At 40.0% G+C, this 11,533-nt stretch overlaps 1 protein-coding gene and 1 pseudogene across 1 annotated transcript; both read left to right on the forward strand.

Moving 5' to 3' along the window:
* The first annotated feature begins 147 nt into the window (after nucleotides 1-147).
* LOC129351378 (tripartite motif-containing protein 16-like) lies at nucleotides 148-10,440 on the forward strand. The gene is made up of 2 exons (XM_055020251.1): nucleotides 148-201; nucleotides 8,314-10,440. Exon 2 carries the CDS (start codon nucleotides 8,361-8,363, stop codon nucleotides 10,074-10,076), a length of 1,716 nt encoding a protein of 571 aa, XP_054876226.1. The 5' UTR covers nucleotides 148-201; nucleotides 8,314-8,360; the 3' UTR covers nucleotides 10,077-10,440.
* LOC129351317 (tripartite motif-containing protein 16-like) lies at nucleotides 4,572-5,920 on the forward strand (annotated as a pseudogene).
* Nucleotides 10,441-11,533: the final 1,093 nt, after the last annotated feature.

An 11,533-nucleotide genomic window follows, 5' to 3' on the forward strand; every position in this document is an offset into this window, starting at 1 on the left:
TTTGATGAAAGTAGTATGATTGAAAAACAAAATCACTCTGGTTTTTCTGTTAATTTCCTATTTCTGAACCAATCCAGGAGATGGCGCTAATGCTCCTTAAAGTTACTTGCAAACAGGCCAAAAAACAGAAGAAGACACAAAAGGAAGATTTAAAGAAGACCGGAGACGTACTCGACACCGAGAGAGAGCAATTCATTGAGGGTAAGTGATGTTTTAGTTTAATTTTAACAGTTTAATCAAGGGAAATGTGACATTGTGATAACACTTGGAACCTAAAGTAAAAAAATGTTGCTGTTTGGAAAACGTCCCGTCGTAGCACAGAGAGCCGAGAACAGCTAACCAGAGACTACAGCTAGCTGTTCAACATGGCGGCGCGAATGTTGGCACATTAGCGCCGCCATGTTGGCACATTAGCGCCGCCATGTTGGCACAGTTTGACTAGAGAGGTTTTATAACTACGCATAACTTACATAGGCGACCATACAAATATACATACATCTCGTTTAGTGTGATTACTTGCTGACAAAGGCGTTTAAACTGATTTTCACACCACAAAACACTTTCTTGTTGAAATGCTGGATGTTTTTTACCACTAAATTCTCAAGGTACTTGATTTCCTTGCTTTATAAGTGCTATGTTAGCAGAGAGGGTTACTGGAGCACAAATTATTAAATTTTTAACTAGAATATTAAACTCTAGTCATAACCCTTATGTAATACACAGGATTAATATTACCTAAGAATCACGTTATTTATAATAATAGCAAAGACTGTCAGTTTTTAATCCTGTGTGAATTTATAACCAAAAATTTATAATTTGTAATTTATAAACAAAAAATTTCTGTTAAAATATGTAGTATATCTTTGCTGAACTCCGACGAATTAAACTAATCCAGTGTAAATAGGTATCTCTTTAATTTGAACAGAAATGGATCGGATCTGAAACATAATTGCGCATATTTTGCTTCCCTGGGAGCATTTTTATTTACTTTTGCTGAAGAATGGAGACTGCTTTGAAAACCTTTTCAGTCCCGGATCAGCAAAATCCTGTCGATCCGTAATGTACATCGTCAAATAAAAAGGCTGAAGACAAGGAGCAAAATCAGACGCAAGTGGTGCCTCACATCATGCATTTCGCTGTGAGGTAAGAATAATTTTCTTCTGTTTGTAGCCTTCGGTTATACAGCTAGGTGGCACTTGGTTATCCTGTGTGAATGCGAAACATAAAAAGTAAACGTTGGAAAGTAATTTATGTATTACCATGTAATGCTTATCCTGTGCGAAAAAAACTTTAGTCAACTTTAATTGTCTTTGGAAGCCGTTTTTAGATCACAGATGTGATGTTGAAAATGAATTCCCCTTCTGCTAGCACGTTACCGCATGATACAGTCAAGCTACACTGATAAAGCTTACATCTGAAATGATAATGTTTTCACTTAATAGCTAACAGGCGGGTAATGACGGTGTGGAAAAGTTTTCTCTTTGAGAGAGCAATAAAATTTGACCAGTGATACAGACTGTAAAAGTTTTGATATTTAAATGAGCTTGAAAATGTGTACTTTAGATTAATACTAAGGTAGGTCTTTCTTTATCAAAGAAGCATCCTGTGTATGTGCACTGCTTAGAAAGAATCCAACAACAACCTTTTTTTCAACTAATTTCCATTTTGTCAGTGTTTTAACTTCCATTACACAACAGCATTTTGTCTTTATTCTCAGTATTTTAATGTTATTCATAAAAACAAAACTAAAAGCCATGAAATAGATCCACCATCTTTTCCCTTTCATAAAAACTTTAATCCTACATCAATTCCTTTTTAACATTAGCTGACATATTCGATGGCTGAAGGACAATTTTGTTTTGGAAGCTGATGTACATAAGTTCACTGATGACCTTACAAAAGAAAAACAATAGTTGCTTTCAAAATAAAAGCTACGTAACTGTATTTTATGCACCTATCACAAAGTAATATAATTTAAACTTAGGCCCTAAGTTTAGGGCCATAGGCCCTATGGTCGTAAAATCCTCAGTTTTTCTTTGAGACCCTCCCCTTGAAGCCAACTCAATACTGTTAGAATAATTATGTTTTCTTATTCTTACATAAGTAGTTACCAGTTTGTTCTTCCTACAAAAGTTAGTTTAGTTCTCCAGTTGAGAAAAGGAATTTGCTAAAGTGTGTAAGTTTTCTTTAACCTCCAACATGTTTTTGCAGCTGGTCTTCGGACAATTTCTGAGCTACTTCTCAGTCGTAAAACTGGGTTGCATCCTGTGCTTCCCCCATTTGTTATCAGAAGAGCCTCCCTTTTTTTCCTTTCAGTTCTGAAGACAAAGGGCAGAACACATGGGAGAGCTGCTGGAAGAAGTAGCTCTTCTGTGTCTCCTTCTGCAGAAGAATTGATTAAAATTAACATTGTCTGTGGTTCTCATTTTATGAAAGTTGAGAATATACCTATCAGATACCCTCTTCATCCTCTGCAGATGTTACTTGACTGGAAGAAAACAAACATCCAATTACAACAGAATACATATACTGATGATCACCAAAAGCTTGCTGATTTGCCCTTTGGAACTGGCATCTGGTTATACCCACTCTATAAACGATAAAAAATACCTTTCATAGTGTTACAACTAATCCACAAAGTTCCATCCTTTTTAGCCTTGGCAGTGGGACGAGCTTAAGGGATGCTGCTTTCTGTAATGACTTGTTGCACACATGGATACTGTAGCTCTGTAAACAGGATCATTTACTTGTAAATGAAAAATAATAATGGGTGCCTGAGCTTCAGTGTAGTCAGAAGTGGTGCTGCAGGTTGAAAGGTCGCTTTGATAAATTTTAAGTATTTAGTTGCAGGGATGGGTTTACAAGCTGCTGTATTATTATTGTGTAAAGCACTTTGAACTGTCCTATTGCCGAAATGTGCTATTGAAATAACTTGAATTGACACCACTGATCTGACTCACTCTCATACTAGAAACCCTAATATTGTACTTAGTTTATAATAATCCAGAACTAGAACATGATGTGCCTCCCTTTTTGTTGTGACCTCTGAGATGTTGGGGTTACAATAGCCGAACAGGTGAAATTCTGACTGCCTTCCAGCAGGTGCAGCAGTGATCTCTGAACTGCATCTGCAGATAAAGTGTGAGTCAGAGGAATGCACAGGTCAAAGACTGAGGGTGTGGTTAAAGTGATGTTGACTTGTCTCCAGAAGTTGTTATTCTTTGACTTAGTGTGAATTCAGCTCACTCAAGTAGAACTGAGGTGAATCTAGGGCAGACCTGGGCATTTTACGCCCGCGGGCCACATCCGGCACTTTGTGCGTCCCTGTCCGGCCCGCGTGAGGCAAATCATAAATTACAAAATAAATTTAAAAACGTGTCTATGTCGAGTGTGCAATACAACGGTGCTACTTTTGTTTTGAAAAGCGTTATTTGCATTACTTCCGTGAAGGTATGCGCATGCATGATTGTGAGTGAAGGTCAACAGCAGCAATCATAAATTACAAAATAAATTTTAATAAACTAAACATCTCCTCCCTCAAAGAGTAGAACTTTCCACACCTGAGGAGGCATGCTCAGAGGATTCTGGTCCTCTTTGGATCCACCTATGTATGTGACCCGACACTTTCAGTGATGAGAGGTAAAATGAGGTGGAAAACATAAGTTGTTGTTTGTTGTATTGCAGTATTTCTTTTAACTTAAGTTGTTTGTTGTTTTTTCTTGTTTGTGGAACAAAGTGTGAACAAGTTAAAAATAAATTGCAGTGATTCAATGATTGCTTTTGTTTTCTTATTTCAAAGTCACATAGCCTAATAAAATATTTAAGGATTAAGAGTTTAAATAAAACCATCAAAAGCAATCTGGTTTTGTATAAAGTTACGTTAAATGAAATTATTTATTATTATTTATCTTACCATCTATAGGGAATTGGCACTATAGTATATGTGAATTGAATAGAAATTAATTGGAACGCTTCTGCTGTGACACCATCTTGGATATGTTCTCAACTAAAATAAGAGCCGTGTCCAAAATGTATCATTAGGCAGGCAGACTGCCAGTTCCTATGAATTTAACTACTGAGAAACAGTTCTTGCAGATAAGTTAAGAACTTTTAACTAAAGGATTTTTTGGATATAAGTGAATGATTTTATGAGTTTAACTGGAGATGTAAATCATATATAGTTAATATTCATTTTTGTTTATTGCCAAATTGTCAACCACCGTAGACTATGCTCCTTAAGTTAAACTTTAATATTTTTTTTAAACCTTTTTACATACTTTACTAGCTGCAACTTCAGTTCTCTAGTTGCATCCATCTGGGAATAAAACATGCAAATTCTCAATCTGAGGTGAGCAGCCTCTTTAAATTCACTCAGTGGTAACATTTCAGGGTTACCAGAGATGGTTCAGTTCAAAGAGCTTCCTTGTTCTCCCTCCCTCTGGGTTTCAACCGTCATGATGGGAGGATCCAGAGACACTCCCTTCAGTTACCTAATATTTTACACCTCAGCTCAGAGCAGTCTCTGTTGCAGAGAAGTGAAACTCACACAGTCGATGTTATTGAGAGCTGAAATGGAGCAGAAAGGAGATCAACTCACCCACTGCTATGCTGGACCTGAAGATGTGACCTGTGATGTCTGCACTGGGAGGAAAAGGAAAGCTGCCAAGTCCTGTCTGGTGTGTTTGGTTTCTTATTGTGAGAAACATCTCCAACCTCACTATGGTTCTCCATCATTTAAAAATCACAAGCTGGTCAATCCCACCAATAAGCTCCAGGAGAACATCTGCTCTCGTCATGATGAGGTGATGAAGATCTTCTGTCGTACTGATCAGCAGAGTATCTGTTATCTCTGCACTATGGAGGAACATAAAGGCCATGAAACAGTCCCAGCTGCAGCAGAAATGGCTGAGAAGCAGAAGAAGCTCCAGGAGAGTCGACAACAAATCCATCAGAGAATCCAGGACCAAGAGAAAGATGTGAAGCTGCTTCAACGAGAGGTGGAGGCCATCAATGTCTCTGCTGATAAAGCAGTGGAGGACAGTGAGAAGATCTTCACTGAGCTGATCCGTCTCCTCCAGGAAAGAAGCTCTGATGTGAAGCAGCAGATCAGATCCCAGCAGGAAACTGAAGTGAGTCGAGTCAAAGATGTTCAGGAGAAGCTGCAGCAGGAGATCACTGAGCTGAAGAGGAAAGACGCTGAGCTGGAGCAGCTCTCACACACAGAGGATCACACCCAGTTTCTCCTCAACTACCCCTCACTGCCAGCACTCAGTGAGTCTACAGGATCATCCAGCATCAACATCCGTCCTCTGAGACACTTTGAGGACGTGACAGCAGCTGTGTCAGAGCTCAGAGACAAGCTACAGCAGCTAGTGGATGTTCTGCTGCCAGAACCGAAGACCAGAGACAGATTCTTAAATTATTCACAACAAATCACTCTGGATCCAAACACAGCAAACAGGAATATGTTATTAGATGAGTGGAACAGAAAAGCAACATTCATAAAACAACAGCAGTCTTATTCTGATCATCCAGACAGATTCACTGATCATTATCAAGTCCTGAGTAAAGAGAGTCTGACTGGCCGTTGTTACTGGGAGGTGGAGTGGAGCGGGCAAGCCAGAGGAACTATAGCAGTTTCATACCAGAACATCAACAAGGCAGAATCATTTGGATCAAATGACAAATCTTGGTCATTAAATTGTACCAAAGACAGTTACACATATAATCACAACACTGATAAACTACAGTATCGGGTCCAGTTTCCTCCAGAATAGGAGTGCATCTGGATCACAGAGCAGGTATTCTGTCTTTCTATAGCGTCTCTGAAACCATGACTCTCCTCTACAGAGTCCAGACCAGATTCACTCAGCCGCTACATGTTTGGTGTTGGACTTTTCTTTCAACATTCCTCTGTTGAGTTCATTAATCCTAAAAATAGCCACAAGTTAGTAATCTGTGGTCAAGTTGGTTAAAATGTGTATTTTAGTCCTAATTTCTTTAATCTCCTCCATTGTTGAGAGCTTTTCTTCACTGCTCAAGATCAGTTGTCATGATAGAGCTTCTTTGTCATCTTGTTTGTTTTGTGGATGTTGGGATTTTTTTGGGTGCTGCCCCTTCCTGTTTCTGTTCAGCCATTCAGGACATCACTGCTCCAGAGGATTTTTATTGACTTAAACTAATTGCAATTTTTTAAAATAAAAGTTACACTGCAGCTTTAAAGTGATTATGTTAATATTTTCTTTGAGTATTTACAACTAGAACATTAGCCAGTTCTTTTGAGTTTTGTCATGTCACTTTTTCTTAATTTTTTTGTGTAAATCTGATGGAAACTATTCTTACCAATCAGCACATCAGTCAATATTTTGTTGTGAAAATGTTTAAACATGTGTTGCACATAACACCTGAGAGAGCCTCCAGGAAAAAGAATGAAACTGAAACACATGGTATTGTTCAGGAGTTGCAAAGAGTAATTTTGCTGATAAAACAGAAAACATATTCATTGTAACCTGTTGTAACGTGTCCAGAAAGACATCTACACAATGTTGTACAATCAATTCCCTCTTGTTTATCAGAACTACAACTGACTGTGGACTGTGGAATATTTAGGAGTGAGGAAATTTCACAACTGGGTTGGGGATAAGACAAGTGGAATTCTATCACAAACAAATTTTTATTTTTTGGCTTTTAATTGAAGCAATGTTTGAAGTCTGTTTTTATCCATTTGTGTTGTCGTTCTTGTACAGCACTGTGGTGCAGTTTTACACTTGTTTTTAAAGTGCTATATAAATAAATTTGACATTGACTTTCACTGCTCAGATTAATCTTTATTCAGCTATGCAACGATTTGGTTTTTGTGTTAAAAAAATATCTGGTGGCTAAATTGTGAATAACGGCACCAAAGAAACCCACAAAGAAAACAAAGAACTCCGGAACATCACACAAAAAATCAGAAAAAAAAATTATAGTCACAAGAATACAAAGTAAACACAAAATTAACATCAGCGGCTCCCATCTACATATATTCTTAAATATATATTCCGGTATACAGATATTGTTCTCAAATCCCCTTTCATTAATGTCAACCGTGCGTTGGCCACAGAGGGACGGATCAAACAGATGAGAATCAAACCATCATCATCAGAGGAGCTTCTCAGACATCTCTGTTAGAGATGGCTGTGATGGTTGGTGTCAGCATCTCTGTTAGAGGTGGCTCCCAGCTGGAGAGGTTTGCTTCACTGTTGGAGATGGTTTAAAAAGAAAGGTGTCAATCATCGTAAATTCCCTTCTCACCCACCGCGGGGGCTTCTTATCCTCTGAACTAAAGTTCAGAGGATAAGCCTCTGGTAGAAGCCTCTACCAGAGGCTTCTTATCCTCTGAGCTCGGGTCCTTTACCAGAGGCCTGGGAGCTTGAGGGTCTTGCAGTATCTTGGCTGTGCCAAGGACTGCACATTTCTGGACTGAGATGTCTGATGTTGTTCCTGGGATCTGTTGTAGCCATTGATCCAGTTTGGGGGTTACTGCCCCGAGGGCCCCAATGACCACAGGCACCACTGTGGTCTTCACCTTCCAGGCCCTCTCCAGTTCTTCCCTGAGGCCCTGGTATTTCTCCAGTTTCTCGTGCTCCTTTTCCTGATGTTGCAATCACTTGGTATTGCTACATCTACCACAACGGCTTTCCTCTGATGTTTATCCACTACGACAATGTCTGGTTAGTTCGCCCTTACCATTTTGTCTGTCTGGATCTGGAAGTCCCACAGGATCTTAGCTCTGGCGTTCTCCACCACCTTTGGGGTGTTTTCCCACTTTGATCTCGGGGTTTCCAGTCCATATTCTGCACAGATGTTTCTGTACACTATGCCTGCCACTTGGTTATGTCGCTCCATGTACGCTTTCCCTGCCAGTATCTTGCACCCTGCTGTTATGAGCTAGACTATCACAGGCATATATATATTTATAAAATAAAAAGAAATTCCCTTCTCAACCACCGCAGGTGGTTCTTATCCTCTGAGTCTTTGGCTGGGAAAGCCAAACTATTGGCTGGGACTTGCTAAACATTTTAGCAAGTCATGAGACTATTTTATGTCACTTCTGGAAGTGAACCAAAGACAAAGACCCATAAAAGAGGTCAACTAAAATTTAAAAGGTTAAAGGGTAAATTCTTCAAAATGTCTCCGTGTGAGATAATTGCCTGATATAGAATACACATATTTCAAAGTTTTTCACACTTTAGCTTTGGATTTCAATAAGTAATGAGGGTCCTATATGTTCAGCTCAAACAGCTTCTTTATTCCCTTTCCTCTTCTTTGCAGATGGCATGATGGGTGGGACCACGACACAACAGTAACCAGATATTTATATGCGAACTGAAACTATTCCAAGGAAAAAAAACTCAAAGTCATTACTGAGAGCAGAAATGGAGAAGAGAGGATTTCAGCAGGATAATATCTCTTGTTCCTTCTGCTTGGAGATACTGAAGGATCCAGTGACTATTCCCTGTGGACACAGCTACTGTAGGAACTGTATTAACTACCACTGGGATAGAGAAGATCAGAGGAGAAAATACAGCTGCCCTGAATGCAGGAAAGAGTTCATACCAAGACCTGCCCTGGTGAAGAACATCACATTAGCAAAGATGGTGATGGATCTAAAGAAGACTGAACATAAAGCTGCTCCACCTATTGACTGCTATGTTGAACCTGAAAATGTGGCCTGTGATGTCTGTACTGGGAGGAAGAGAAAAGCTGTCAAGTCCTGTTTATCATGTCCAGCTTCTTACTGTGAGAATCACCTCCAACCTCACCATGATGCTCCACCATTGAAGAAACACAAGCTGGTGAATCCATCCAAGAATCTCCAGAACAACATCTGCTCTCGTCATGATGAGGTGATGAAGATCTTCTGTCGTACTGATCAGCAGAGTATCTGTTATCTCTGCACTATGGATGAACATAAAGGCCATGAAACAGTCCCAGCTGCAGCAGAAATGGATGAGAAGCAGAAGAAGCTCCAGGAGAGTCGACAACAAATCCTTCAGAGAATCCAGGACCAAGAGAAAGATGTGAATCTGCTTCAACAGAAGGTGGAGGCCATCAATGTCTCTGCTGATAAAGCAGTGGAGGACAGTGAGAAGATCTTCACTGAGCTGATCCGTCTCCTCCAGGAAAGAAGCTCTGATGTGAAGCAGCAGATCAGATCCCAGCAGGAAACTGAAGTGAGTCGAGTCAAAGATGTTCAGGAGAAGCTGCAGCAGGAGATCACTGAGCTGAAGAGGAAAAACGCTGAGCTGGAGCAGCTCTCACACACAGAGGATCACACCCAGTTTCTCCTCAACTACCCCTCACTGCCAGCACTCAGTGAGTCTACAGGATCATCCAGGATCAACATCCGTCCTCTGAGACACTTTGAGGACGTGACAGCAGCTGTGTCAGAGCTCAGAGACAAGCTACAGAAAATTTTGAAAGACACATGGAGAAGAATTTCACTGAGAGTCACAATGATGATCGTTGCATTGCCAGAACCAAAGATCAGAGTTGAGTTCTTCAGGTGTTCACAAAAAATCACTCTGGATGCAAATTCAGCAAATAGATTACTGTTATTATCTGAGGGTAATAGAAAAGTAACAAGAATGAACCAACAGCAGTTTTATCCTGATCATCCACACAGATTCACTGTTTGGCCTCAGATCCTGAGTACAGAGAATCTGCCTGGACGTTGTTACTGGGAGGTGGATTGGAGCGGAGGAAGCGTTAATATCGCAGTATCATACAAGAACATCAGCAGATCAGGACGCTCAGATGGATGTTCATTTGGATTCAATGACAAATCTTGGTCACTGCGCTGTAACAGAAATAGTTGTACATTTTGGCACAACAAAAGTCAAACTCCAGTACCAGGTCCAGTTTCCTCCCGAGTCGGAGTGTATCTGGACCACAGAGCAGGTATTCTGCGTTTCTACAACGTCTCTGGAACCATCAGTCTCCTCCACAGAGTCCAGACCAGATTCATTCAGCCTCTGCATGCTGGGATTAGACTTTCTGAAGGATCATCTGCTGAGTTTGTTAAACCTAAATAGTCAGCAGTGACATGATGACCAATTAGTTCAAATGTGTGTTTTAGTTTAAGTCTTTCAGTCTCCATCGTTGTTGTCATTTCTTCACTTCTCAGACATCAGCTGTTGTTACGGAGCTACTTTGTCATGTTGACATCCATTCATTTTTAGAAACTGCCCCAGGGCAATTGTGGCTACAATCCAGTCATTTGACGCCACCTGTTTGTGAGAGATTGAATGTAATGTTTTCCAGATTTGATAAGGTCAAAGTTAAATGGACAAAAAAGGCCATTTAACTTTTTTGTCCAGGCCTGTTTCATTAATTTGCTTGTTAAGATGATTTTGTTGAACCACATTTCAAAAGCAATGTCTGATTTTCATTGGTTAATTTACAGTCCTTTTTTAAAATTATTTATTACTTTTTTTTAATTTCAAGTTACTTCATTGATCTTTGTCAGGTTTGACTTTCTGATAGATCGTCTGCTGAGTTTATGAATCTGAAATATTTAGCATTATCTGATTAAAATGTGTATTTGTTAAAATGTTTAATGTACTTAGTTAGATAAATGTGTGATGTTACAGATGTGTGCCTGTAAATGAATATATAAAAATAAAAACCTTGAAATATGATGTACAACTCCCATCATTTTTCTGAATGTAAAAATGGGTCTGGGTTCTTATGGGTTAATTATTGTGCTGGGATTGTGGGTTTTACCACCTCGGCGTCAGGTTATGACTCCCAACTGTGAAAATTTACCTGCGTATGCTGCAGAAAGAATCCAAAGGTTCAGAGGTCAACTCTCTGTTCTGAATGAAAAGACTTTCCATTCCGGAATCTGAAAGTACTTCAGACCATTTCATGCAGCTGCTTCATTTCCAGAAGAGGCCAAGGATACAAGATAGTCCTGTACTCCATATATACATGTTTATATATTTTTTAAAATATGTAAAATAAATCTCCCTTAGAGAAGGGTGAGAAGCTCGGCCATCCGGGAGGGTCTCAGAGTAGAGCTGCTGTTCCTCCACATCGAGAGGAGCCAGTTGAGGCTCGGGCATCTGGTCATGATGCCTCCCTGGTGAGGTGTTTCGGGAACGTCCCACCAGGAGGAGGAAGCCCCGGGGAAGACCCAGGACACGCTGGAGGGACTATGTCTCCCGACTGGCCTGGGAACGCCTCGGGGTTCCCCCGGAGGAGCTGGAGGAAGTGGCTGGGGAGAAGGAAGACTGGGCCTATTCCCGCGACCCGACCCCGGATAAGCGGCAGACGATGGATGAATGGATGTGAAATAAAAAACATTCTTCATAGAAGTTACATATTGCAACCCAGATTTGCAGATTTCTTCTCCCAAATAATACAATGTCTAAATATAAAACATATTTAAAACTACTCAAGAATAAATACTGTTTGTGAAATTAACCTTAGATTCTGCCATATTCTAGTTGAAAACATTGACAACCCTTCCTTTTTATCTACTAGTTAA

This window comes from Poeciliopsis prolifica, unplaced genomic scaffold (assembly GCF_027474105.1).
Source record: "Poeciliopsis prolifica strain line A6 unplaced genomic scaffold, Auburn_PproV2 SCAFFOLD066, whole genome shotgun sequence".
NCBI classification, from domain to species: Eukaryota; Metazoa; Chordata; class Actinopteri; order Cyprinodontiformes; family Poeciliidae; genus Poeciliopsis; species Poeciliopsis prolifica.

Bases quoted from the DNA above. Each gene is read 5' to 3' on its own strand.
- LOC129351378 (XM_055020251.1), top strand. From the start codon at position 8,361: ATGCGAACTGAAACTATTCCAAGGAAAAAAAACTCAAAGTCATTACTG.